Consider the following 27089-nt stretch of genomic DNA (forward strand, 5'->3'; position numbering starts at 1 on the left):
CTCCATGTAACTATTCTTTCAATACATGGTTTTTAAAAATTAATTGAGCAATATTTCTTCATATTTATGTTGTATAAATTTCTTATTCTTTTTCCTGATATGATTCCCTATTAGCAGACATTTATATTTCCTCCTTTAATTTGCCCTTTTTATTTGCTACATAATGATATTTCTAGATTCAAAATTATTTACAGACTCTCTGATTTACACATTAATGACTGTAAACTTGATTATTTTTACTGGACTAAATACCTGCTGTGATAACAAGGTTAAATTTCATTAGGAGGATGTATAGGAACCTTTAATATCTTGAGAAACACCTGGCTTTTAAGTTAAAACTGGAAACAGAAGTTTGTGTGAGTGTATAGTTTTATACCTAGCAATAAGAGAACACATGTCCATCTGATTTTAGGAAGATTTTAAAAGTTTCAAATGGGTCTCTAGCCTTGAGCCGTTTTGCTGTCATTTTTTGTTAACTTTGTACTCTTTTTCTTCTTATAGAAAGGCTGCTTTTGGTAATATTGTTTCTTAGGAATATGATGCCATTCAAAAGGTTATTATAAATGGTTTCTTAATATTGTGTGTCTCAGTCCCTTAAAAGGACTCATAAAATATCAGACAAAATGAGCAGTAACTATTCTGAACCTGAGGTAACAGTAGCTGTCTTTCAGCTTTGTAATAATCAGCTCCAGTGACAATCACAGAACAATTTAGTTTGCATTTATTTTTGAAACAAACATCACTAGCTTCATTGGTGGATAAAGATAAGACATTTAAAAATCACATATGTAGACAGATGGTCCAAATTAGAAGTTTTAATAACTTCATTTTGATTAACTCTGATAGCCTACTCCTCAATTTTTGTGACACATTTGTACTAGTCTTTTAATTTATTTTCATAAACTAGATCTTAATTTACAATGTTTGGTCTTTCATAGATTGGGTACATTGCAATTTTTGCTATTCTTTTTTCTATGGCACTTTTTACAGAACAGGTAATAGAGATGTTCTCTGTATTCTCTGACACACTTCTTAGCTCTCTACTATGGTTCATCAAAACTCAATTTTTGTAAGAAATTGGGATCAACTTTTTAATTCATTGTTATAAGCTAGATTATGGTTCTTTTGTTTGGTCTTTCATAGGTTGACTAAATGGCAATTATGCTATCCATTTTCCTATGACACTTCTTAAAGGAATAGGTAGTAGAGATATGATCTATCTCCCTGTAATGATACTGATCATACCTGTCTAGTGTGGTCCATAAAAATATACCTTCTATGTTAGCAGAAGTTATTGATAAAGAAACATTAGATTATGGAAGGAAGAAAGAAACTCATTTAAAAACTATCTGTTCTGTGCTAGTTACAGTGCTAGGCAGTTGTACGTAAAGTGAAGTGAATGATTTTAATTTTAAGCTTTTGAATCTTTAACAAAAACCCTCAATGTGGACAAAGCTAGGCTTTAGATCCTTAGTTTTTTGCCATTTTTTGTTGTTATATGTAGAATTTCTGGGGAATATGAATCAAGCATAGCATAGTAACATATTGTTTTCTTGTTAATATTTCTATTATGTATTGATTGGGTCTCTTGATAGCTTTTCTTAAAATACTCTTGGAGTGTGAACATAGATTTTCATTTTTATAACTTTTCTACTTATGTTTATAAACTACAATGTTATTCATATTATTTTTCTAGATTTGCTTTGTTACCAGTAGCTTATACTACTGGTATAATATGAATGGATCATAATCAAAATTTCTTTGTATGGAGTTTTTGTCTATGATAAGTTGTCTTATATGCGTTTGAATCACCCATCCTTCATCTCATTAGCAACTATATAGCCAGTGACTTCTATCCACAACATTACCAAAATCCTAAGATTATGCCCAATTGTCAAGGTAATTTACAGGATAGGAGACGTTATGTCCTGGCTTTTCTAGTAAACCACACTAAAGGTACATGTTTCCTCTGCTAAAAATTGGCTTCCTTCATCATTCTCCCCTCTTTGGAGGGCAGCTTGGAGTACTGCCCTTCACTTTGATGTGGTCTTTGAATTTCTTCTTTTCATTGAACTTCTTACAGAAGCCTTTATTTGAAACAGAATGTTTAAATCCAAATGTGGCTTTCTAACACATCATTTTTTTTTCCATTCAATGCCATGTCAACTAAGTTAGATCTGTTATATCATTTTTTTTTGGTGCAAACATATGAGGAGAAAAAAAGAGAGTAAGTAGACATGGGGAGATAATTTTAGTGACCCACTGTGCACACTCACAACAACCTTTTAGATTCCCCTTAGTTTTGCTAGGTGAAAACTAATTTTCATGTAGACACTACCTCACAGTGGATCACTTGGAGCCAAATTACCAGATAGACCTGCATATCCCGTTCATTGCCAAAATTTAAAACATTACTCTTTTAACAAAAAATACTTTTTTTTTTTCCTGGAATGTGTTCTTAATTTAAGTATTCTGAATACTCAGTACATACTACTGACTGTTTTGCATTTTGATAATGTTTCAGAAATTCAGAGCACTTCGTAATACTTTGTTGAAGATGGTAGAAGGAAATGAAATAAATTAATTTTTCCCTTTGAATTAGTTATTTCAACTCAAATAGGCGTATTAATTATTAAAGAGTTACTAAGTTTGTGTCAACTGTCTTATCAGAAAGTGTTGTGGTTTTAAAAAATTTATCTCTTTTTTCATTTTTGAAGTAAGATAAATGTTATATTCTACTTTTTTTGCACTGAATTTATATTGTTTCAAGTGTCAAAATAATGAATATATAGAATTTAGGGCTAAATCTATTTTAAGAGGCTCAACTTTTTTATTTTTTAAGTGAGTAAAATGACACAAGATTACACAAATAGTCGCATTTAGAACAAATTAGGTATCGTGACTCTTTTCTGGTGTTTTTTTCTTCTTGGCCTCACTGCCTTTTGTTTCTTCATAGTAATTCTTTTAATTTTTTACTTTCCTATGAAGAAATCTATCAAGTAAATGCAATTAACCCATGTTGGTGTGAGTGCGTATATGTCTATGTAAAGGAAAAAGGTAATATTTAAAAAGAGCTGGGAATTACTCAAATTCACTAGAGAATTCTGTAAAAATTTCATTATTGCTTCACACAAATTGTAATGTCCTCTATGTGTCCATCATTAAAATGAGTTCTAATAGTACAAATACCTCCTCATCCACCAATGAAATAAATATTTAATTATAATCTGGAGTCAAACCTTTCAATTTTCAAAGGGCTAAGGATATCAATTATAATTAAAAAATTAAAATTATTAATTGATTTTTTTCCAGTGTGGTCAAGCTGTAATTGTACAGTTCAGTAGTGTTCAGTATATTCACAATGTTGTACAGCCAATCTCTAGAACTTTTTAATATTGCAAAATTGAAACTGTATACTCACTGAACATTAACGCCCCATATTCCCTTGCTCCCAGCCCTAGCAACCACCATTCTACTTTCTATTTCTATTAGTCTGACTACTTGAGATACCCCATATGAGTGGTTTCATACAGTTTTGTTTTTAATTTTTATGACTAGCTTACTTAGCATAATGTCCTTAAGGTTTATACATGCTGTAAAATGTGACAGAATTTTCTTATTTCAGACCACATAATATTTCATTGTATGTATATGCCACATTTTCTTTATCCATTCATCCTTTGATGAATGTTTGGTTTGCTTTCACCTCTTGGCTGTTGTTAATAATGCTGCAACGGACGTGTGCTTGCAGGTATTTCTTTGATTTTGTGCTTTAAATTCTTTGGATATTTAACCAGAGATGGGATTTCTGGATAATGTTTTAATTTCATTTTAAATATTTTCGAGGAACCTACATACTGTTTTCTGTAGTGGAAAATATTATACATTTCCACCAACAATGCACAAGGTTTCCAGTTTATCCCCATCCTTGCTAAAACTTGTCATTTTATTTGTTTTTAATGGTGACCATCCTAATGGGTGTGAGGATATCTCCTTGTGGTTTTAACTTGTATTCTCTAATGATTGGTGATGTTGACATCTGTTCATATTTTTGTTGGACATTTGTATGTATTCTTTCAAGAAATGTCTATTCAACTATTTTGCCCATTAAAAAGATTGGGTTAGTTGTTTTTTTGTTGTTGTTGTTGCATTTAAGGAATTCTTCATATACTATGGGTATTAATCCCTTATCAGATACATGATTAGTGAATATTTTCTCCCACTTTCTAGGCTGCCTTTTTACTCTGTTGATGATTCTCTTTGACGCCCAATGATTATAATTTTATTTATTTGTTTATTTTTATCAACAAAACCAACACAATTATTTTACATATGTATTTTTTGTTAAAGATAAGGTGGCCCTAACATATTATTATCATCATCACTTTAAAAAATAATTTCTAATTTTATTTTAGTTTCATGTGGCCACGTGCAGGTTTGTTACACGTGTGATTCTAAGGTTTGGGATGTGAATGATCCTGTCACTCAGATAGTGAGCATAGTATCCAACAGTTAATTTTTCAACCCTTTTCTTTCCTTTCTCTCCCCCTTTATTAGTCAGTCCCCAGTGTCTATTGTTGCCATCTTTATGTCCATGATTACCCAATGCTTAGTTCCGACTTATAAGTGAGAACATGCAGTATATGATTTTCCGTTCCTGCATTAGTTTGCTTAGGATAGTGGTCTCTAGCTGCATCCATGCTGCTGCAAAGGACATGATTTCATTACTTTTTATGGCTACATAGTATTCCATGATGTATATGTACCACATTTTTTTTTATCCAGTTCACCATTGATGGGCACCTAGGTTGATTCCACATCTTTGCTATTGTGAATAGTGCTGCAATGAACATGTGAGTTCATATGTATTTTTGGTAGAATGATTTGTTTTCTTTTGGATATATACCCAATAATGGGATTGCTAGGTCAAATGGTAGTTCTGTTTTAAGTTATTTGAGAAATCTCCAAACTGCTTTCCACAGTGGCTGAATTAATTTACATTCCCACCAACAATGTATAAGCATTCCCTTTTCTCTGCAGCCTCACCAGCATCTGTTGTTTTTTGACTTTTTAATAGTAGCCATTCTGACTGGTGTGAGATGGTACCTCATTGTGGTTTTGATTTGCATTTCCTTGATGATTAGTAATGGTGAGCATTTTTTCGTATTTTTGTTTGTTGATGAATGTCTTCTTTTTTTATATTTTTTTATTTTTTTGAGACGGAGTCTTGCTCTGCTGCCAGGCTAGAGTGCAGTGGCGCGATCTCAGCTCACTGCAACCTCCGCCTCCCAGGTTCAAGCCATTCTCCTGCCTCAGCCTTCCAAGTAGCTGGGATTACAGGCATGTGCCACCACGCCCAGCTAATTTTTGTATTTTTTTATAGAGACGGGGTTTTACCATGTTGACCAGGATGGTCTCGATCTCTTGACCTTGTGATCTGCCCACCTCGGCCTCCCAAAGTGCTGGAATTACAGGCTTGAGCCACCGCGCCTGGCCAAGTTTGCGGCATGTCTTTTTTTGAGAAGTGCCTGTTCATGTATTTTGCCGACTTTTTAATGGGGTTATTTGTTTTTGCTTGTTGAATTGTTCAAGTTCCTTATAGATTCTGGATATCAGATGCATAGTTTGCAAATATTTTCTCCCATTCTATATGTAGGTTGTCTGTTTTCTCTGTTGATAGTTTCTTCTGTTGTGTAGCTCTTTAGTTTAATTAGGTCCTATTTATCAATTTTTGTTTTTGTTGCAATTGCTTTTGTAGACTTAGACATAAATTATTTCCCAAGGCTGGTGTCTGGAATGACATTTCCTAGGTTTTCTTCTAGCATTTTAATAGTTTGAGGTTTTCCATTGAAATCTTTAATCCATCATAGTTAATTTTTGTATATGTGAAAGACAGGGGTCCAGCTTCATTCTTCGGTATATACCTACACAGTTATCCCAGCACCATTTATTGAATTAGGAACTCCTTTTCCCATTGCTTATTTTTGTCGACTGTTGAAGATCAGATGGTTGTAGGTGTGTGGCTTTATTTCTGGGTTCTCTATTGTGTTGTTTGGTCTGTATGTCAGTTGAATTGGTACCAGTGGTTGTTCTTTGCACATCTTGTAGAATTTGGGTATGAATACATCTAGTCCAGGGCTTTTTTAGGTTGGTAGGTTTTTTTCATTACTTATACAATTTTGGAACTCGATATTGGTCTAGCAGGGTTTCACTATCTTCCTGATTTAATCTTTAGAGGTTGTGTTACCCAGGAATTTATTCATTTCCTCTAGATTTTCCACTTTGTGTGCATAGTGGTGTTCATACTAGGCCCTGAGGATCTTTTATATTTCTGTGGTATCTCTTGTAATATCACCTTTGTCATTTCTTTTTTTTTTTGCACTCAGTTGCCCAGGCTGGAGTGCAATGGCGTGATCTCGGATCACTGCACCCTCTGCCTCCTGGGTTCAAGTGATTCTCCTGCCTCAGCCTCCCTAGTAGCTAGAACTACAGGTGTGTGCCACTATGCCTGGCAGATTTTGTATTTTTAGTAGAGATGGGGTTTCACCATGTTGGCCAGGCTGGTCTCAAACTCCTGACCTCAGGTGATCCACCTTCCTTGTCCTCCCAAAATGCTGGGATTACAGGCATGAGCCACTGCGCCTGGCCATCTTTGTCATTTCTGATAGTGCTATTTTGGATTTTCTCTCTTTTTTATTTGTTAATCTAGCTCATAATCTATTAATCTAGTTTTTTCTTTAGAACAACCCATTTTTAATTTCATTGATCTTTTGTATGCATTTTTGCATCTCAGTATTGTTCAATTCTTCTCTGATGGTTTTTTCTTCTAGTAGTTTTGGGGTTGGTTTGTTCTTGTTTTTCTCATTTCTCTAGGTATGATGTTAGATCATTAATTTGAGATCTTTCTAACTTTTTTAGGTAGATGTTTAGGGCTATAAACTTTCCTCTTAACACTGCTTTTGTTGCATCCCAGATATCTTGGTATGTTGTGTCTCTGTTTTCATTTATTTCAAAGAATATTTTGATTTCTGTCTTGGTTTGTTGTTTACTCAAAAGTAATTCAGGAACAAGTTGTTTAATTTCTATGTAATTGTGTGGTTTGGGGAGATCTTCTTGGTATTGATTTCCGTTTTTATTCCACTGTGCTCTGAGAGTGTGGTTGGTATGATTTCAATTTTTTTTCTTTTAATTTGAGACTTTCCTTATGGCCAACAATGTGATCAATCTTGGAGTATGTTCCTTTTATAAATGAGAAGAATGTATATTCATGGTTGATGGGTGAAGTGTTCTGTAGATGTCTATTAGGTCCAATTGGTCCACTGTTGAATTTAGGTCCAGAATGTCTGTTAGTTTTCTGCCTCTGTGATCTGTCTGTTACCAGTGGGGTACTGAAGTCCTTCACTATTTTTGTGTGGTTGTCTGAGTCTTTTCTTAGGTCAAGAAGAACTTGTTTTATGAATCTGTGTTCTCCAATGTTAGGTGCATACATATTTACGATAGTTAAGTTTTCTTGTTGAATTGAACTTTTCGTCATTATATAATGCCCTACTTTGTCCTTTTTTATAGTTGTTGGCTTAAAGTGTGATTTATCAGATATAAGAATGGTAGCCTGTGCTTTTTTTTGTTTTGTTTTCTATTTGTGCCTATGAGTAGGCCCAAATCCCTTGAGCCTATGGGTGTCATTACATGTGAGATGGGTCTCTTAAAGACAGGATGGAAGGGTCTTGTTTTCTTTTTTTTTTTAATCCTACTTGCATATCAGTGCCTTTTAAGTAGGGAATTTAGACTTTATATTCAAGGTTAATATTGAAATTGTTAGCTGGTTGCTTTGTAGTTTCTATTGTTATTGCTTTATAGGGTCTTGTGGGCAATGTACTTAAGTATACTTTTGTGGTAGCAGGTATTGTTCTTTTGTTTCCATGTTTAGAACTCCCTTAAGGGGCCGGGTGCGGATGGTTCGTGCCTGCAAGCCCAGCACTTTGGGAGGCCAAGGGAGGCAGATCACTTGAGGTCAGGAGTTTGAGTCCAGCCTGGCCAACATGGTGAAACCCCATCTCTATTAAAAACACAAAAAATTAGCTGGGTATGGTAGCGTGCGCCTGTAGTCCCAGCTACTCAGGAGGCTGAGGCATGAGAATAGCTTGAACCCAGGAGGTGGTGGTTGCAGTGAGCTGAGATCATGCCACTGCACTCCAGCCTGGGTGACAGAGTAAGACTCCATCAAAAAAAAAACAAAAACAAAAACAAAAAAAAACAGAGAACTTTAAGGATCTTTTTTAAGGTAGGCCTAGTGGTAACAACTTCCCTTAGTGCTTGCTTGTTTGGACAAGATTTTATTTCTTCTTTGCTTATGAAGTTTAATTGGCTGGATATCAAATTCTTGGTTCGAGTTTCTTTTCTGTAACAATACTGAAAATATTTTCCTAATCTCTCCTGTCTTGTGAAATTTCTACTGAGAAGTTCACTGTTAGCCCCATGGGTATCCTTTTGTATGTGATTTGACCTTTTTCTCTAGCTACTATCAAGATTTTTCTTTCAGAGTTGACCTTGGATAGTGTGTTGACTATATGCCTTGATGATGTTCATGTTGTGTAGTATCTTGCAGGTGTTCTTTGGATTTTTAATATCTGTATGTTTACCTCTCCAGTGAGATTAGGGAGGTTACCTATAATTATTCCCTGAAATATGTTTCCCAGGTTGTTGACTTTTTCTTCTTCACTCTTAGGAATGCCAGTAATTCATAGGTTTGGTTGTTTTACATAATCTCATAGTTCTTGAAGACTTTGTTCATTTTTAAAAATTATTTTTTCTTTATTTTTGTCTGGCTGGGTTAGGTTAAAGACTGGTCTTTAAGGTCTGAAATTCTTTCTTCCACTTTGTCCAGCCTGTTGCTAAAACCTTCTGTTGTATTTTGAAATTCCCTAAGTGAGTTTGTCAATTCCAGAAGCTCTAATTAATTTCTTTTAATGTATTTATCTTTCTCTTCATTTCCTTGATTAATTTAGAAGTTTCTTTGTGTTGATTTTCAGCCTTTTCTTAGATGTCATTGAGCTTCTTTGCAATCCATTTTGAATTCTTTATTTGTTAAAGAAGAGATCAGCCTGGCCAATTGGGGGACCTGTAGGTGGGCCTGCTGACCCCTCCCATCTTACCCATCACTCCCCAACCCTAAATTTTAAATTTCCATTTTGGTTAGGAACCATTGCTGGAGAGCCTGTGTGATCCTGTGGTGGTGTCACTACATTCAGATTTTTCATGGTGCCAGAATATTTGTACTGCTTCCTTCTCAGCTGGAGACATTGAGACTTCTAATTTCTGTAATTCTTTGCTTGAACCCGGGAGGTGGAGGTTGCAGTGAGCCAAGATTGTGCCATTTCACTCCAGCCTGGGCAACAAGAGCGAAACTCCATCTCAAAAAAAAAAAAAAAAATTCTGTACTTCTTTTCTATTTTGGAGACAAGGACTCACTTTATCACCCAGGCTAGAGTGTAGTGGTATGATCTCAGCTTACTGCAACCTCCGCCTCCTGAAATTAAGTGATCCTCCCACCCCAGCCTCCAGAATAGCTGGGATCACAGCCACAGGTGCCCAGCTTTTTTTAATTTTTTTTGTTTTTTTATGGTTAGAGATGGAGTTTCTCCATGTTGCCCAGGCTGGTCTGGAACTCCTGAGCTCAAGCAGTCAGCCCATCTTGGCCTCCCAAAGTGCTGGGATTACAGCCAGGCATAAGCCACTGCTCCTGGCCTGTAATCATTTTTGTGTGGATAGAATTTTTAAATTTTTATTTTTTGCCCATATATATATATTTCCCCTTCTCTTTCACCTTCCCTAAGGCCTATAACTACAGAGAATGTTGGGCAGGGTCTTTTGGCTTTTCTTCTATGGCCTATGAACTTCTGTCCGCAGATTTTATATTGAGTTTGTGATTGAACTTGCAAGCCAGTAGGTGGTGCATATGGGTCAGTGCTGATTGTGCCCAATGTGGTTGGGTATATATCTGACCCTTGTTTATTGGGAGAAGCTCTCTGTTGCCTCAGGCAATGGTCTGATCTGTGGAGTGCACCCTGGTCTCAGCTCCCAGCTTTGCCCTGGGGGTTAGGGGAGTGATGGGTAAGATGGGAGGGGTCAGACCCAGCAGGCCCACCTACAGGTCTGCCAGTGGAAGGCACAAGCACTAGTGCTGAAGGAGAATCCAGTGGGGGGCCACCAAGTGCCCAGAGGTATGCCTAGGTGTGGAGCAGGGAAATCTTGGTCCCAAGTTCTCTGCCTTGGCCAGCAGGGGCAGCGTGCGGGAGGTAGAGGCAACCCAAACTCCTTGTCCAGGAGATGAGTGCTTGAGGAACTTGGAGATCTGCTTGGGCCTGGGGTAACTATGAGAACTTTAAAGATGGTATAGTGACCACCTTCCTCGATTTAAATAAAAAAGGTCCTAAGTATAATAACCTTATTGATGGAAATCCTTTGGGTCATGATGAAGATGTAAGAAAACTATTTGTCTATTTATTTGTTTTAAAATATCACATGAGACACACATGCATGTGTTCACATAAACACATTCCTACGGACAATAACATACAAATAACTTTTTTGAGATTATCTGAAGATGGTCTTTTTCCTTCATTTTAAATCACTTTTTTGTTTTGTTTTCATTTTGTTTGTTCGAATCTGATACTGGAGTGGGTTGCCAAAGAAAGATGGAGTCCAGAGCCAGTCCTGATAAGTGTGAAAAAACCCTGGTTTGAAACTAAAGCTTTTTTACAGTTAATTTTGTTTGGTGAGACTTGAAGTGGCATCTTTGGATTCTTCCTATCTTGATTTTGACATTTATTTTCATGGTTATCCTTTGGGCTTCAGACACTAAACAAGGGATCACAATTCCACTTTACTGTATTGTTGATGGGATGTTATTGTAGCTTTGGTTTCTCTTAGCCTGCGGAGTTGATATGTGACTGGTTTATTCAATTGTATGATCTCATGGAACAGAAGTAAGAGTTAGGAGGAATGAAAAGAGAAGGTGGGAGAGTCAGTACAATGGTACAATGCTAGGGCAGTCTGGTTGCTTAATCCTTGGGACTCTCTGAGAGGACTTTTGGAACTGACTATGGAAGGAACAAAGCAAAGAAACATTTCTGTCAGCTCCTTTTCAAGGGTTGTTTTACTTCCAGATTGTGCTGCAGGAGTGCTAAGTACTTCTTGTGGGGTTCCACATTCTGGTATTAGAAAAGTCCTAGGGCAGGCAGCAATAAGTGTACTGTAAGTATCCAAGTATCCAAGTAACCTGATGTCAGGTTATATTATGTGATGCTTCCAGGCCTGTTCAGAACTGGTTGCTGATGGTAGCTGGAATAAGAGGTGAAACAGAGGATTTAAGTGGAGCACTAATGGTGTCCATTACAGAAACATAACACTTGAAATGTATGTAAATGCAAAATTTGTTATACAGTGATATTAGATGTCATTAATTATTATGTATAGAAATATTGCTGGGTTTCAGATGTTTCCATAGTAGATAGTGAAACAAGATTCCTGGCCGGGTGCAGTGGCTCACACCTGTAATCCCAGCACTTTGGGAGGCCGAGTTGGGTGGATCATTTGAGGTCAGGAGTTCGAGACCAGCCTGGCCAACATGGTGAAACCATGTCTCTACTAAAAATACAAAAACAGAGCCGGGCATGGTGGCACGTGCCTGTAATCCTAGCTACTTGGGAGGCTGAGGCATGAGAATCGCTTGAACCCAGGAGGCAGAGGTTGCAGTGAGCCGATATCGCGCCACTGCACTCTAGCCTGGATGACAGTGAGACCCTGTCTCCAAAAAAAAAAAAAAAAAATTCTTATTTCTTTTTCAGAGGCAAGATAGGTAAAGCTTGCTTTTTTTTGTTTTTCATTGTTGTTGTTGTTTGTTTGTTTTAATTCAAGAGACTTCACGTGTATTTTCTCATTTAAGCCTTGTGGCAGCTTTGAGGTAGGTTTGATTAATCTTTTTTTTTTATATATATAGATAAGGATATTGCAGAGGGAAGTAACCTGCCCAATTAATAAGTTGCAGAGTAAGACCTATCTTTCTCCAAGAAGCTTTGTTTCTCCCCTGTTATTGAAGCCTATATAATTATATTTGGCCTCTAAGGCCTAAATCTTCTTTTCAACTAGTTTCTTATTCTAAAGGTCATTTGTTTGTATGCCTCTAATCCACTAGAGGTCAGTATTGGGTTGAGAAAGTCAGGAGCCTTTAGCTTTTGATTCTTATTATTTTTAACTCTCTGAGTCTTATTGCTAGGTAGCCCTGGAAGCTGCATTCCACAATAAATGTTTATTTAATGGCCTGTGTAAGATGCCTCATAGACACACTTTGACAGCTTTAGAAGTGTTAATAGTGAATTAGTTTGACAGTCCAGGTTAGGTCATGCTTGTGGGCTCTCCTCTAACTTCTAATGGGTAGAAAAGCACTCAAGTCAAGTCTTTTATAAGTTTTTATTGGGCCAAATCTCATTTTCACATGAATTCCCTTTTGTTACCTGTTGCCTTTATATAATAAATATCTAAATTTACTATGTGTATGCCACTTTCTGGACTTGGGGCAGTCTAAGAATGGTAAAGTGTTTTTCTTATCCTGAAAGAGTTGTATACACTGAGGTGCTTTACTGTCATTTTCACCTGGATACCCAACAGGTTTAGGGAACTCATCTTTTTTTATCCTGCATTCAACTTACTATTTTCATGGTTCCTATTGCTTGGAATGGCCCCACTGTTTAGTCATCACGGCCAGAATACTTGTAGTTATTCTTATTTCCTTCTTCTCTTCCATGTACCACATTTAAGTCAGTTAATTCTGTTACTTTTGCTACTTATAATCTGTTGCTACCTTTATTCAAGTTCTCATAATGTTATTTGGACTGTTTTAGTGATGTATATTAGATTTCCTATTTCCAGTCTTTGTGTTCTCTCAGTTGACCACTCCTTGACTCCTAGAGGGTTTGTCTGAATTGTAAAGCTGATCCATTATTCCCCTGCTTACATTCTTTCATTGTTTCTCTAACATTGAAACTGCTTTATATAGCATCTTTATCTCCTGTTATTCCTTTATAACCTATACTCTAATTATACAAAGTTACTTGCCGTTTCCTGAGTGGATAATATTTTTTTCATACATAGTCCTTCTCCTGCTGCTTCATTCTTCTGGAATGGTTACTTTTTTCATTTATCTCTGAAAAATCATATTTATTTTTTATCATATTTATCCTTTATTTGTTGATTTGCTTCCTGTAATAGTATGATGTGAGATTCAGGGGTCAGGGTCTCCATCTTATTTCTTTGTATCACCAGTGTGCAACACAACGCTTGGTACCATGTAGACTTTTAACACGTGTTTGACTGAAGGTAGGAGTACAGAGAGGAAGCATCATGAGTTAGAGCAGTGAGAAATTGCTTTCTAAAGGAAGAAGAATTTTACTTGGGTTTTGTAGGAAGGGTTAGATTGAGGCAAGGAAAGGTAATCAGGTAAAGAAATGGCATAACTAAGGATATAGAAGTGGAAATTTACCCAGCGTATTAGGAGGTAGAGCCTCATCCAATTGGAAGATTCATCTTGGAGGGTATTGGGTAAGTACATTGGAAAATTAGGTTTAGCTTCTATTATGGTGGAATCTAAGTGTTAGATTATGAAGTTTAGACTTGTTTAAATCCCTCTCCCCACCTGCCCAATTTCCCTTATATCTAATTGACATGATGAACAAATGTGGTTTAAGAAGAGCCTGGCTGTATTAGGTAGGGGGATTGTAATTGGAAGGTGATGAGTTCCATTTTAGGTGTGATGGAAATGAGGCGATGGTGGAACACACATTAGTAATAGGAAACAAGACCTGTGCTACTGGGTTTTGGGAGAGTAGAAAGAGTGATTTGAGAGATAAGTGTTTGAGGAATAAACCTTGCTCAATTTCTCTATATTAGGAAATCAGAGAAGAATATATATGAAGTACTCTTGAGAAAGAGGTGGTTACGTGTGTAAAAATTACTTACAAATAGAATGAACAACTAAGAAAATGAAAACACCTAGATGCTTTCTAAGATCTAGCTGCTGTTTGTATTCCTTGTACCCCTCTCCCTCTACTCCATCCCAGTCAGCAGAAGTCAGTCAGCTGCTTCTTTGACACATTATTATAATGATGGTCTCTGAAGGGATAGAATCAGTGATCTTGATGAAACAGCATAGCATGTTAGAAAAGATCTCTGAAGGGCTTTTTCTTTTTTTGATTTTCATGGACTTCAATGTCACATTTTCATTTTAATATATATTATATGTATTTATATATTTATATCAGTATTTAGTCTTCACCACCTCCTGCCAGTACCATAACATACATTTTGAATAGATGATAACTTTCATTTGTTCATTGCTTTTGAAACACTGACAATATTTTATTGATTGTGAAGGAAATATAATTAACTTGGGATTCAATGAAATACGACTTATGAAATTGTTTGGTTTTGCTGTACTGCAAGAGGATAGAGTTAAGGGAGCAAATGATCACTCTCTAGTTGAAAGCTTGCTTTTTAAAAATATGAAAGTTTTAAAGGAAGTTCTACCTTCCTTTGTGCCCCGGAGTCCTTGATCCCTTTTTGTATATTTTGCATTGGAAGTAAGTGGGGAAGAACATCTTACTTTTGAGAAAAATAGAATATTCTATTTAACTTGGTTTCTGAAAGGCTTGGAGGATATTGTGTCTTATGTACAAACCTAAATTAAATGATTTGGGGTACTTCTCTATCTCAGTTTGTTACTGAAGCCATGTATTTATGTAAATCTAACCAAAATATCAATGGCTGATATGCAGAGAAACAAGTATGTCCATTGATTCAAATCTCTGGAATGTAGATTCTTTTCATTTTCTTGGCAGAAACTAGTTCACATAGTTGAAGTTTTTCTCTGCCTTGTTATAATTGTCTCATTTCACCATTCCTGGACTAACTTTTTATACTTTATATTTATCTTCATTTCATTAACCTTATGCAGAAGATTTGGAGACTGATTTTTTCCCTGAACTAATTTCTATTTGCCACTGAGGAGAAATATCTTATATTGATTAAGAAATGTATACTTTCAGAGGTCACATTCTCAAGCTTTGTTATCTTGGGGTAATACCAAATATTACATTAAAAGAAAGAAAAAAGGAAAGTTCTCTTGGGAAATGTTTTTGGAACATGCTGGGTTAAACCAGATTAAACAAGTTTCTTTAAAATAGGACTTCTCCCAGCTTTTATTCTGTTAGTGTGCCTTGCATATCTATAAGAAGGCTTCATGGGACGCAGTATTTCCTGTTGATTTGACCACAACTCATTTTTGGGAAACATTTTGGTCACGCTTTGAGGGACTGTTGATGTAGTGGAAATGTCACTGATTTGAAATTTAGGAGACCATACTTTGAGCTTCTGATTTACCACTCACTTGCCTTGTGACTTCAAGCAAATCCTTTGTTTTCTAGCCTCAGTTTCCTGAGTGGCAATTAAGGTACCTTCTAGCTCTAATAATGTGTGGTTTAATGCTTCTGTTGTTGACTCTGGATAGTCCCACTTTCTACTTCTCTGTATCTATTGAAACCATGCCACCATGTCAGTCTATTTTTTTTTTAAGCTGAAGGGATTATACTACCTTTTCTAGGGTTCAGAAGAAAAAACCCTTTAAAACCCTTTATAACCCTGCTTTCCACAGATCACAGTCATGGAATCCTATTGGATTACTTAGTTCAAATCACTTTCTGAAGATAATTCATTCTCCTGATTATATTTCATTGGTCTCTTATATCCACGTAACTGTTTTTAACAGTCTCTTAAGCCTAAATGTATTAAAATTAATTCTAAGCCCCCACCCTTTTTCCTCCAAGCATTATGGTCTCAATGTGGTATTTTCTTGTAAGAGATAAATGCTAGGTGTTTGCACTAATCTCCTGGCCTACTAAGGCAAAACTGGATAGATTTCTTTTTGTGATGATTTAATGGATATATTTGAAAAGCCTTATGATGATATTGACTGATTATCTGTTTTCTGTGTTAACTTGGAAAATGAGTTAAAATACGATGGCTCCAGGGTTAAAAAGGTATACATTAATGTGATGGTTTTATATCTGATACTAAAACTTTATGTACTAAGGCCTTTTGTTGTAGTATTTTCGTTAAGATATCAATTTGTTCAAAATTAGAAGTTTGTTGAAAGCTTAATTAAGTTTTGTTTCTTTTCTTTTTTTCTTTCTTTCTCTCTCCCTAACCCCACCTTTTTGGTGTGTTTGTGTGTGTTCTTCTCTATCCTAGGCCCAGCAGCAAAGAAACCTGGATAACATCGTCTTGCAACAACCCAGAATAGGTAGCAAGAGGAAATCTAAGAAAGATGCATATATAATCTTTGATACAGAGATAGAAAGTACTAGTCCGAAGTCTGAACAGGATTCAGGAATTCTGGATGTTGAAGATGAGGAAGATGATGAAGAGGTAAGTAACATTTGATGTGGGGAAGTGAGACTATTTTTAAGCTTAAATAGTATGGTTGAGATGTGATGAAGAGTTTATCCATATAATGTAGTTTGTGTGATCTTCTGAATATCAAATACCATTTTGAATGCAAATAAGGCTCAATTTAAGCAAATTGAAGATATACTAAGATAATTTAGATCCTGATTCTTTTTTGAGAATTTAAATTTTAAATTCACTCCTCTGTTTTGAAAAGTTTCAGGGTTTTTAAATTCTGTACTGACTGGGAACTACATTAAAGGAAGAGTAGAGTTTACCTACCTAGAGACAGGAGGTCTAGGTGACCTCGGCTGAAACTGCAACGGTTAGTCCAGACAAACAAAAAAATGTTACTTCGAAAGCTGAAGAGTGAACAAATAGATTCTTTACCTTGAGAAATGGCTCAGATGGAAAATACACAAAGATTCCAGAAAGTTGAGTGTGCATTTCTGGAGGAAATAAATATATGAGTGATTACAGGGTAACTGGGAATTTTGTGACATATTCATAACCTCATAGATTAGTTCTGTGTCACTGTCAGGGAAGAATAAGATTAAGTGCCTTAACTAGTACATATTTTTCTATCTTTCTTTGTTGTTAGAAGTATGTTTAATGTGTTTTTAAAAATAAAACTATTATGACCTTTGAGACTTCCTGTTAAAATGTTTTTTCTAAATATTTATCATTTGCATTAACTGGATGTCTCTTTGTGAGTGTGGTGTTTAGGAGCATGAGCTTTAGAGTCTGACTGTATTCAAATTCTGGCTCTGCCATTTAAGTTTTAAAAAGTTATTAATAATCATATCATTTACTTTTAAAATGGCCACTGACGTGTAAGGAATCATTTACTCTTGTACTCAGTAGCCTTTTTTTTGTAAGTGCTTGTTTCCTTTCTCCAGATAAAACTGGATTCACTATTTCTTCCCCATACTTGTCTCCTGTTATACCCTTACTACTCTCGTGCTTTTCTCTCTTCCCCAAAACTTGTCCTAATTTTGTAGTCTTGGATAAATTGTTTAATCGTTAAACTGAGTGTCTTCACCTATTAAGTAGAGGCAGTAGTCTCTACCCCATAGGATTTCACAAATCCCTGCTCCTTAAAGGGTGGTGAGAAAACATTGGTTTCTGTTCTATCTTCATTACTCTTCCTTGCTGACTTCTGTTATGTATCTCTATTGTCATTATGCCTGCCTCTATTATTATTCCTCTTTGACTTCAAAAGTTGAATTGGCAATGTTTAAACTATTTGAGCTGAAAAACAAATAAAGATGTTATTTTTATGTCTACAACCTTAGCATTTAAGTTTGATAGAACAGGAGCTATCATAAGAATGTAAACTACTACTTTTTTTTTTTTTTTTGAGATGGAGTCTCTGTCGCCCAGGCTGGAGTGCAGTGGTGCGATCTCGGCTCACTGCAAGCTCCGCCTCCTGGGTTCACGCCATTCTCCTGCCTCAGCCTACCCAGAAACTGGGACTACAGGCGCCCGCCACCATGCCTGGTGAATTTTTTGTATTTTTTAGTAGAGATGGGGTTTCACCATGTTAGCCAGGATGGTCTGGATCACCCGACGTCGTGATCCACCCGACTCGGACTCCTAAATTGCTGGGATTATAGGCGTGAGCCACCGCACCCAGCCGTAAACTACTACATTCTTTTATATACGTTTCATTATTGAGGGGACACACTTCTGCTATTTAAGTGAATAATTTTATTTATCATTTTTAAAGTTTATATTGTACTAGGATATGTTTATTATGTAAATGAAGTACATTAATAGTTAATAATGCTTGAAAGTTTCATCCTATCGCTATTGCACATGGATTGCAAGAACTCTTAATAGCTCTTAATAGAGCTAAGAAAAGTCTTTTGAGTGTTATCTATTGGGCCACTTTAAAGTAAAATGAACCAACTATTGGCCTAATGACTCATGGAGATAGAAAGAGATAGAGGGGACTTCATTCCCCTGAATGTTTTCTAGCATTCTCCCTTCTTGCCTGGAATGACTGGCTTATTAAGATGTGGATCCACCCTGGAGGACAAACTTTCAGATATTAGATTCCATCACAGATGATCAGTCACAGTAGTAGCACAATAAAGCATCAGTCTCAAGAAGGACCAACTAACTCCTTTAATCTACATTTGGAGTACCCATGAACAAGATGGAATTCTGTCAGATACTGTGGTTTATGGGTTAGACATAGTCTGTGCCCTTGGATAATACAATACCTGAAGAGATGGTTAGATGATAAGATGAAAAATAAAATATATGCACAGTTCTTATATATCATTGAAACCATGATATATGAAAGGAAACCATTCTTTATCATTGACCTATTGAAGATCCTGGGTAAGTTCCCTTTAATTTTTGTGCCATGCTCCTTCTTTGCCTTGTTCTGTGAGGTCCAGAGAAGATGAGGAAAGTGAGACTAGTAAAATGTGTTGGAGGTTTCTCATAAAAGTAGTACTGTAAGAATGTACTTGGAAGTTAATATTTTTAAATGGTTCCATATCTCAAATCAAGCAATTCATATTAAAGATTTGCTGATTGAGCTCTTAAAACAAAAATTTGGCACTTCACTGTCATCTAATGGCATTCTATCTTAAAAAAAATTCTACCTTATATTTATTTACTTCTCAGTTTGAATCTTCTTCAAGTGCACATTCTTAATCTCAAACCTCATGTAGAGAATTATTTATTTAGATGTTTCCAAACTGGTTTCTTGGCATAGTTCTTGCATGGTGTGAATAAATTCTTCAGATAAGGTCTTTCGTGACCCACTGTGACGTTCTGACCTTCATTCTTGTCATTCTTCAACAGACCTCATTGAGAACTGCATAGTTTTTGGAATATTGTGATTTTTAATCTGTAAGCATGGTAACTGTGGCATAGAATCCCTGTATGGCAGTCATTCTTAATCTGTTTGGGGTTATGTATTACTTTGAAAGATTGATAAAAATATATGGAGTCATTTCCCAGTAAAACGTACATATATTCTGTCACAAAATGTTTTGCATGAAATTTCAGGGGGTTTGTGGAATTCATTTTACCCCAGGACCCAACTTAAGAACTGTTTTGTCCAACAATGTTTCTTGACATTTAATGTGCATGGGAATCACCTGGGAAGCATATTATAATGCAGATTGTGATTATACAGGTTGAGAATGAGTCTGAGTCTGCATTTTTTAACAAGGTCCCTGGTGAGGATGGAGCTCCTGGTCCCTGGAGCACACTTGGAGTTACAAGACGATATGGAAACATGACAAAGCTTTTTTAGTATATAAATAAAACAAACAAATGAATGTTTGGGTCTTCTATTTTTTTTTTAAATATGATTTAAACTTTTTTCTGGCAATAAATACAGTACTTGAAGAGAAAGTTAAGTTTGCTTTCTAAAATCTGTTGCTTATGTATTACCAGCATTTTAAATAAAATCTTATAATTCTAGTTTAACAAGTTTAGGTACTTTCTTTACTCTGTGAAGAACTTTTTACCCTTTCCTGTGCTTTCAATGCAAATATACTTAATACATTTTTTTTCATTGAATAACATTTTAAGGCTATTACTGTGTCTTTAGCTTAATGATGCATAAGAGGAGATCATGGAATAAGGTGGGTAGGAAAAGCCAAACACCTAGAACATGGCTCAACACATGGTAAATAGACAGTTAATACATTGTTAACCTGAAATAAAGTTTGTACTAGAAATGGGAAAAGCTTAACAGCCTGGGGAACTGAGGATGAAATCTCAAAAGTAAATTGTCATTTTGAATGAAAAAACAACTTACATGTTGAACCATCTGAAGGAATCAGTCTTTCTTTTTTTCTCTTCCCCAACCTCAGCTTATTGAAGTTTAAGAGTCAGTCTCTTAATGATTGCTGAAGGGTGTTATAAAGAAAAGTATTTCTAGTAAAGTTCTCCATTTTTATTTTATTATTGGCTAACCTAATAAAACAGTCACAAGATGAGTTTTTTTTTGTTTTAAAAAAACTAATCATATATTAAGGTTGGACTATATGAAGCTGCTGATATTTAACCATTTCTGATCAACAGCTTAATTCAATTGATTAAAAAAAAAAGAGGGAGTGATGAGGCTTCACTATGTTGCCCAGGCTGGTCTCAAACTCCTGAGCTTTCAAGTGATCCTCCTGCCTTGGCTTCCCAAAATGCTGGGATTACAGGCATAAGCCACCATACCCAGCCAATTCAATTGATTTTTAATGGAAATATGATTTAGGAAATTGGGATTGAAATCACCCTGTGGGCATATGCAGGTGTTAATGTTCTTCCCTAAATATCTAGATAGAACTTAAAAAAAAATCAGAAGTAGTTAACATTTTAGATTGAGAATGTATTTATGGATCTAGACTCATCAGGAATATCAATTTTGAGATATTTGAAGATAAAATGCAAGGAAGCCCTCAAGATAACATATTAGTTTTGAGAAGGAGGGTGATAATATCTACTGAGAATAGGCTTGTTGTGAGGATTGAATGAAATAATGTATATAATGCCTTTGTCACAGTCCTTGTACATACAGGACTATCAGTATATAATAGTTACCGTTGTGGCATTATGACCATGTGCTTTTTTGAATAAAGGTGAAATATAAGTTGATCTAATTTTTGGCAATGTATATTTGCATGGACTGATGAACATCGTCTACTATAAACAAAAAAAATCTGCTGAAATAAAGCAGTATTAAGAAATAGTTTGAAAAAGCAGGGCCTATTTTTTCTACTTTGTTTCTAGGTTACTTCAGAGCTTCTGCATTCTTAGAATACTTCATTGATACCACATTTATGACATGTCACATTTTCTACTGTGTACCTCTCTTAATTTATTTACCAACTGTTAAGGAACAGTGGTAACCATGTCATCCACACCACTTGTCATAGAGTATGGGTCACATAAATATTTGTTGACCTAATGATTCATGTCAGATTTATCTCTCTAGATTTTGGTGTCTCTTTTGAAGTATAGAATCAACAGGAGGGAATTGTTAATTTAAATACAAATGCCATGTAATAGAAAGCCTTCTGGGATGTCTTGATTATTGTTGTGCTGTAGTAATTTTGAAGTAACGAGATGTATTAATTTGCTAGGGCTACCATAACAAAATGCTGGAGAATGGGTGATTTAAACAAAAATCTGTTTTCTCACATTTCTGGAGGCTGGCTGTCCAAGATCAAGGTTCCACCAGGGTTAGTTTCTCCTAAGGCCTCTCTCCTTGGCTTGCAGATAGTTGCCTTCTAGCCGTATTCTCATACAGTTTTTTTCTTTGCTTACATCCTCTTTTTATAATGTGTGTCTTCCTCTTTTTATAAGGATACCAGTCCTATTGAATTAGAACCCCATTCTTATGATTTCATTTAATTTTAATTACCTCTTTAAAGGCCCAGTCTCCAAATACAGTCACATTGGGACTAAGGACTTCAACATAGGAATTTGCGGGGGAGCACAATTATAGTCATAACACAATTTAGTCATAACACAGGGTGTTTGGAAAGTATACAAAAAAGATTTATTTTAGAATGTACAAGCTTTTTTCTTTGTGGTATTGGGACAAATTATGTAATTTCTCTCAGCATCCCTTTTCTTACCTATGAAATAGTGACAATAATTATGTCAAATTGCTTGTAAAAAATAGTGGTTGTGATATTTGACCCAAATTTCAAAATATTGATTGTAAAACTTCCTATTGACAGGAAGGTAACAGAAAATGAGGATGATTCCTTGATAAGTTAAAGGCTACTTTAGAAATTTAGAGTTTAAACTTAAACTTAAATAAAGGCTGCCTTTAGAAGTTTAGAGTTTAAACCAGAGGTTGCAGATTGGCAACCGATGGGCCAGAAACAGCTTGTATACTGGTTGTTGGCCTACACAATGCTTAAAAATTTTTAAATTAGTTGCCAACTTCTGCAGGTCAATTAGATTCACATAAAAATCTAGATTTCTAATTTAGTTTTTTCTAAGCATGGTAGTAATAGACTGGCCTTGAGTAGCAGTGTTGCCGTCAGGGATATGGTTTAAATGTGATGACAAAAATATAATACTGCTTATATTGGGTGTCTATCCAAAAAAATGGCAAAATAAAAAACAGACTGACAGGGCCACACTGATGTGAAAAAAAATAATGTTGTGCTTTGTAAAAATAAATAATAGTCCTTGATATTTCATATACAAAGTATGTCTATTAAGAGAATATGATTTAAAATTGCCAGCATCCATCACTTAATCCCAATACCCATTGACACCTGTAGGCTTTGAATTTTAACTTCTTAATGAAAGCTGGCCTATTAAGGACATATGCAGTCAAAAGTAGGTGCCCATATATATAATGAAATACCAAAAGGACAATTTAGAAGGTTGAATGGAAACATTATGGCATGCTTTAGACGTTCTGTTTTGGTTTTCTTATTCCCAGTCTTTGATCTTTTAGGTCTATCCATTGGTAAAGATATATTATGACTCACATCAACTCAAAGTTTTTTTCATTTTTTTTTTTTATGGTGATAGTGTAAGTGCCCAGTTACTTTGAAATCATTTGCCTCAATTATAAACTTCTACCTCTCTTTTCAGGTCTTGTAGAATTTCTCTTTTATATTCTCATTGATTATTCAAAAAACTTCACCTTGCACTAAGTTGCTAGTAACTGCAACTGTGGAATATAATCCTTTACCCCCTTCTTCTTGCCAAGAATGCCTTATTCTACTTTTATCTGAAGGACCCCTCAATTTTACCTCTTCTGTAATAGCGTCTTTTAAAAATTTTCTTTTACTTTTGAAGAAGTTTACATCTTCAGAAAAGTTACACATATGGTATCCATATACACTTCACTTAAATAGTCCACTTATTAAAACTTGACACTTCCTCTCTCTCTCTGAAAAATTTGATTTTGAAAGAATAGGTGTGTGCGTGTGTGCGTGTGTGTGTATGTGTATGTTTCTTTTCTCTCCCAAAACTGAGCCATTTGGAAGAAAGTGGCATGCATCATTCATAATATTTGGAACTCCAAATACTGTAATCTGTGTTTCCTGACAATGACATTCTTCTACATAAGTATAATACAGTGATTACATCAGGAAATTTCACATTGATGGTGACACTGCCACTTAATATACAACCTTTATACTACTATCTCTAGTTGTTCCAATAATGTTCTTTCTAGCAGATTTTTTTCCTTCGTTTTTTTCCTTGCAGCCACATCCAGACAAATTTTACACATTGATTTTTATGTCTGTTTAGTCTCCCTTAATATCCATCTGTTCAGGTACATCTCGTTATATCCTCATGACTAGAGTCAGGTTAATCATTTTTGGCAGGAATATTACAAAGGTAATATTAAGTTCATTTCATTGCATCACATCTGGAGGCAGACATTGGTTAAGATGGTGTTCACTAGATTTCTTCACCATAAAGGTACCCGTCCCACCTTGTAATTAGTAATACATTAGACCATGTGACTATCCTGTTCCCTAACAGCTTGTCACCCACTGGTTTTAGAACTCATTGATGCCACTTTCTGGAATCATATGTTACTATAGTTGTTATAAGATGTTGTGATTTTCTATCATTTCTTTCACATTTATGAGTCAGCATTCTTCTATAAAAAACTTTCCTTTTCTCCCCTTATTTTTTGTAGTGTTAGTATGGGCACATGGATAATCATTTTATATACAATGAGTTATATTCCATCTTGTCTTTCATTTTCATTTTCCACTTGTTCCAAATTATCCATCCAGTTTTTGAGCTCTGCTCTTTTCTTTAATTTCTCTTCTTTTCCACAAGAAACTCCAGGTTCTGCCCTAGCCCTGGCATCAGCCGTTTCTTCAGAGAGTTCTAATTTCTTTTACTGGAGAATGATATTTAGAAACTAACATGGGCATTAGGTATACCCCTTTTGTGGACAGAGCTAAGAAATACACCTGCTACATTAATGTGTAGACTTAAAAAAAATAAATCACGAGTTAAAGCTAATACTTCTAATTCCAATCTAATGTAGTAAGTCTTTTCTGTCATTCTGTATTTGTATTTGCAAATATTCTGGTTTCCAGAGTATCAGCATATTTAATCTTTTGGATAATTATATAATACCCAGAAAATAGTTGCAGAATTATTATGCAAATGTCACTAAAAGCAATAAAGTTATTAAGTTCAAGATTTCTTCACAGTTCTTTTGATCCTACAGTGTATCCCACTAAATCTGTATAGTTCAGAGTACTATGTTCAAACGCTTTTGGCTAATTTTTTTTTCCTCTGTTTGATTGTTACCAAATTGATATATAATTAGGTTCGTTTGTTTCTTTTTGTATTATTTTTTAGGGTTCAACTATCCTTATTTAACTTTTTGACTATTTAAAATATGAACATGGTTCAAAGGCAAAACTATATAAGAAGATATATTCAGTGAAATCCCATTCTCATCCTTATCCTTTCCACACTGCTCCTACCCACCTTTTGTAAGTAATGAGTGTTGTTAGTGTTTGTGTGTATACCCTTCATTTTACCTCAAGCAACGTAATTATTAATAGCATAATACATATATATTTTTGTACTTTGTTTATTTGAAATATATTTTGAAAATTATTCCATATCAGTTCATAGAAATCTTTCTCATTCTATTTTTACTGCTAAATAGTACTCCATTGTTTGGATGTACCATGGTTTATTCAGCTAATCTATACATGGACACTAAATGATTTCCAATGTTTTCTTATTAAAAAGTAGTGTTTTAACTGTACAGCTATTAGAATACCTAAAATAAAAAAAACTGACATTACCATGTACTGTCAAGGATATAGAGCAAATGGAACTCATATATTTCTGTGAAAATGTGAAATGATAGAGTCGCTTTGGAAAACAGTTTAGCAGTTTATTATAATGTTGAACATACAGCCAGGAGTGGTCATATATATGACCTAGCAATCCCACTCCTGGGTATTGAACCAGCATATTCACTCAGAAGCTTGAAGCTTAATATTTATAGCAGCTTTGTGCATATAGTACCAAAACTAGAAACACCCCAAATGTCCTTCAATGCATGAAGGGATAAATGAACTGTGGTATATCCATAATTGAAGTACCACTCTGAAATAAAAAGGAATAAACGGCAGATGCATCAAACAATACAGATGAATCTCAAATGCATTATGTTCAATGGAAGAAGCCAGGTTCAAAAGGCTACATGCTATATGAGTCTATCAATATGACAATCCTAAAATGTCAAAACTCTAGAGATAGAAAATGATCAGTGTTTGCCAAGGGCTAGGCATCAGGAAACAATTTTACTACAAAGGGGCATAGGGAATTTTGGGAAGTGCTGGAACTGTTTCTTCTTATCTTGATTATGATGATGATTACAGGTCTATATGCATTTGTCAGAACTTACAGAATTGCTTACTAGAAAGAGTGAATTTTACCATATGCAAAACACTTTAAAACTTAAAAAAAAAAAAAAACAAAACAAAACCTGAGAACTATTTTTTCCGTGTGGTTGGAGCTATATCCTCAGGGTAGTTTCCCAGAAGCAGGATGGTTGAGTCAAGGGGTAAATGCACGTATAATTTTGTTAGATAATGTCAAATTCTCCTCCATAGGGGTTGTACTATTTTCTATACCCCACCACCCACCCCAGCAATGCATGAGTTGCCTATTTTCTTACAGCTTCTTTAAGAGAGTATTTATTTTAAGCTTTTGAATTTCTGCCATTCTCATTGATAAGAAACATATCTCTTTGTAGTTTTAATTTTCATTCCTATTACTGTGGGTAAAGTTGAGTATCTTAATAAGGTTCAGGGCTAGTTGTATATCTTTTTTATAAACTGCTTATGTCTTTTGCCTATTTTTTGAATGATTTTGGTTTTTTTCTTCATTATTGGTTCTCTATATATTAGGGATATTTGTTCTTTACCTATAATAATGTAGCGATTTTAACCTACTTTTCCTCATCTTAATTTTTTATCCTCCCAGACCTTTTACGTTTAATACCAAGTAGTGCAAAATTGCCTCTTTTGCCTAAAGGTTTAGAGTTTCATAGCATATAGTGGACCCTTGTTAAATAAAGACCAATTGAATTTTTGTTTCACCAGTGTTCAGCTTTTTTTTTTTTTTTTTTTTTTAGACAGGGTCTCACTCTGTCACTCAGGCTAGAGTACAGTGGCATGATCTCAGCTCACTGCAGCCTCGTCCTCCCAGGCTCAAGCGATCCTCCCACCTCAGCCTCCTGAGTAGCTGGGAGTACAGGCATGTGCCATCACACCTGGCTAAGTTTTGCAATTTTTTGTAGAGATGGGTTTCGTCATGTTGCACAGGCTGGTCTTGAACTCCTGGGCTCAAGCGATCCACCTGCTTCGGCCTCCCAAAGTGCTGGGATTACAGGTGTAAGCCGCCATGCCTGGCCCTCAGTGTTCAGCTTTAAGCAGAGAATTCTTGAGGGGCTATCCTTTGACTTTGGGCACAGGTTTTTTGCAGTGCCTCAGTAAGGAGAAATGGTGGTTTTTCCTGATTTTGTTCTGCTTAGTGCAAACACTTGAGTAATTAATAAGTGGTAATCTGCTTAGGGATTTTTCAGAAAGAATCCTAATAATTTGTGA

General features: G+C 35.4%; 1 protein-coding gene across 3 annotated transcripts in view; it reads left to right on the forward strand.

The window, feature by feature from the left end:
* Nucleotides 1-27089, forward strand: part of EXOC6B (exocyst complex component 6B) — a 652998-nt gene that overhangs the window by 234150 nt on the left and 391759 nt on the right. For all 3 annotated transcript variants that reach the window (XR_010109257.1, XM_003808189.4, XM_055107798.2), the window contains one exon: nucleotides 16300-16476. Coding sequence is in view for 2 of the 3 variants with exons in the window: in XM_003808189.4 (XP_003808237.1) it covers nucleotides 16300-16476 (177 nt within the window). In the remaining variant the exon portion in view is untranslated. The remainder of the gene's footprint in view (nucleotides 1-16299; nucleotides 16477-27089) is intronic.

The sequence above is a fragment of the Pan paniscus genome, chromosome 12, assembly GCF_029289425.2.
Source record: "Pan paniscus chromosome 12, NHGRI_mPanPan1-v2.0_pri, whole genome shotgun sequence".
NCBI lineage: Eukaryota > Metazoa > Chordata > Mammalia > Primates > Hominidae > Pan > Pan paniscus.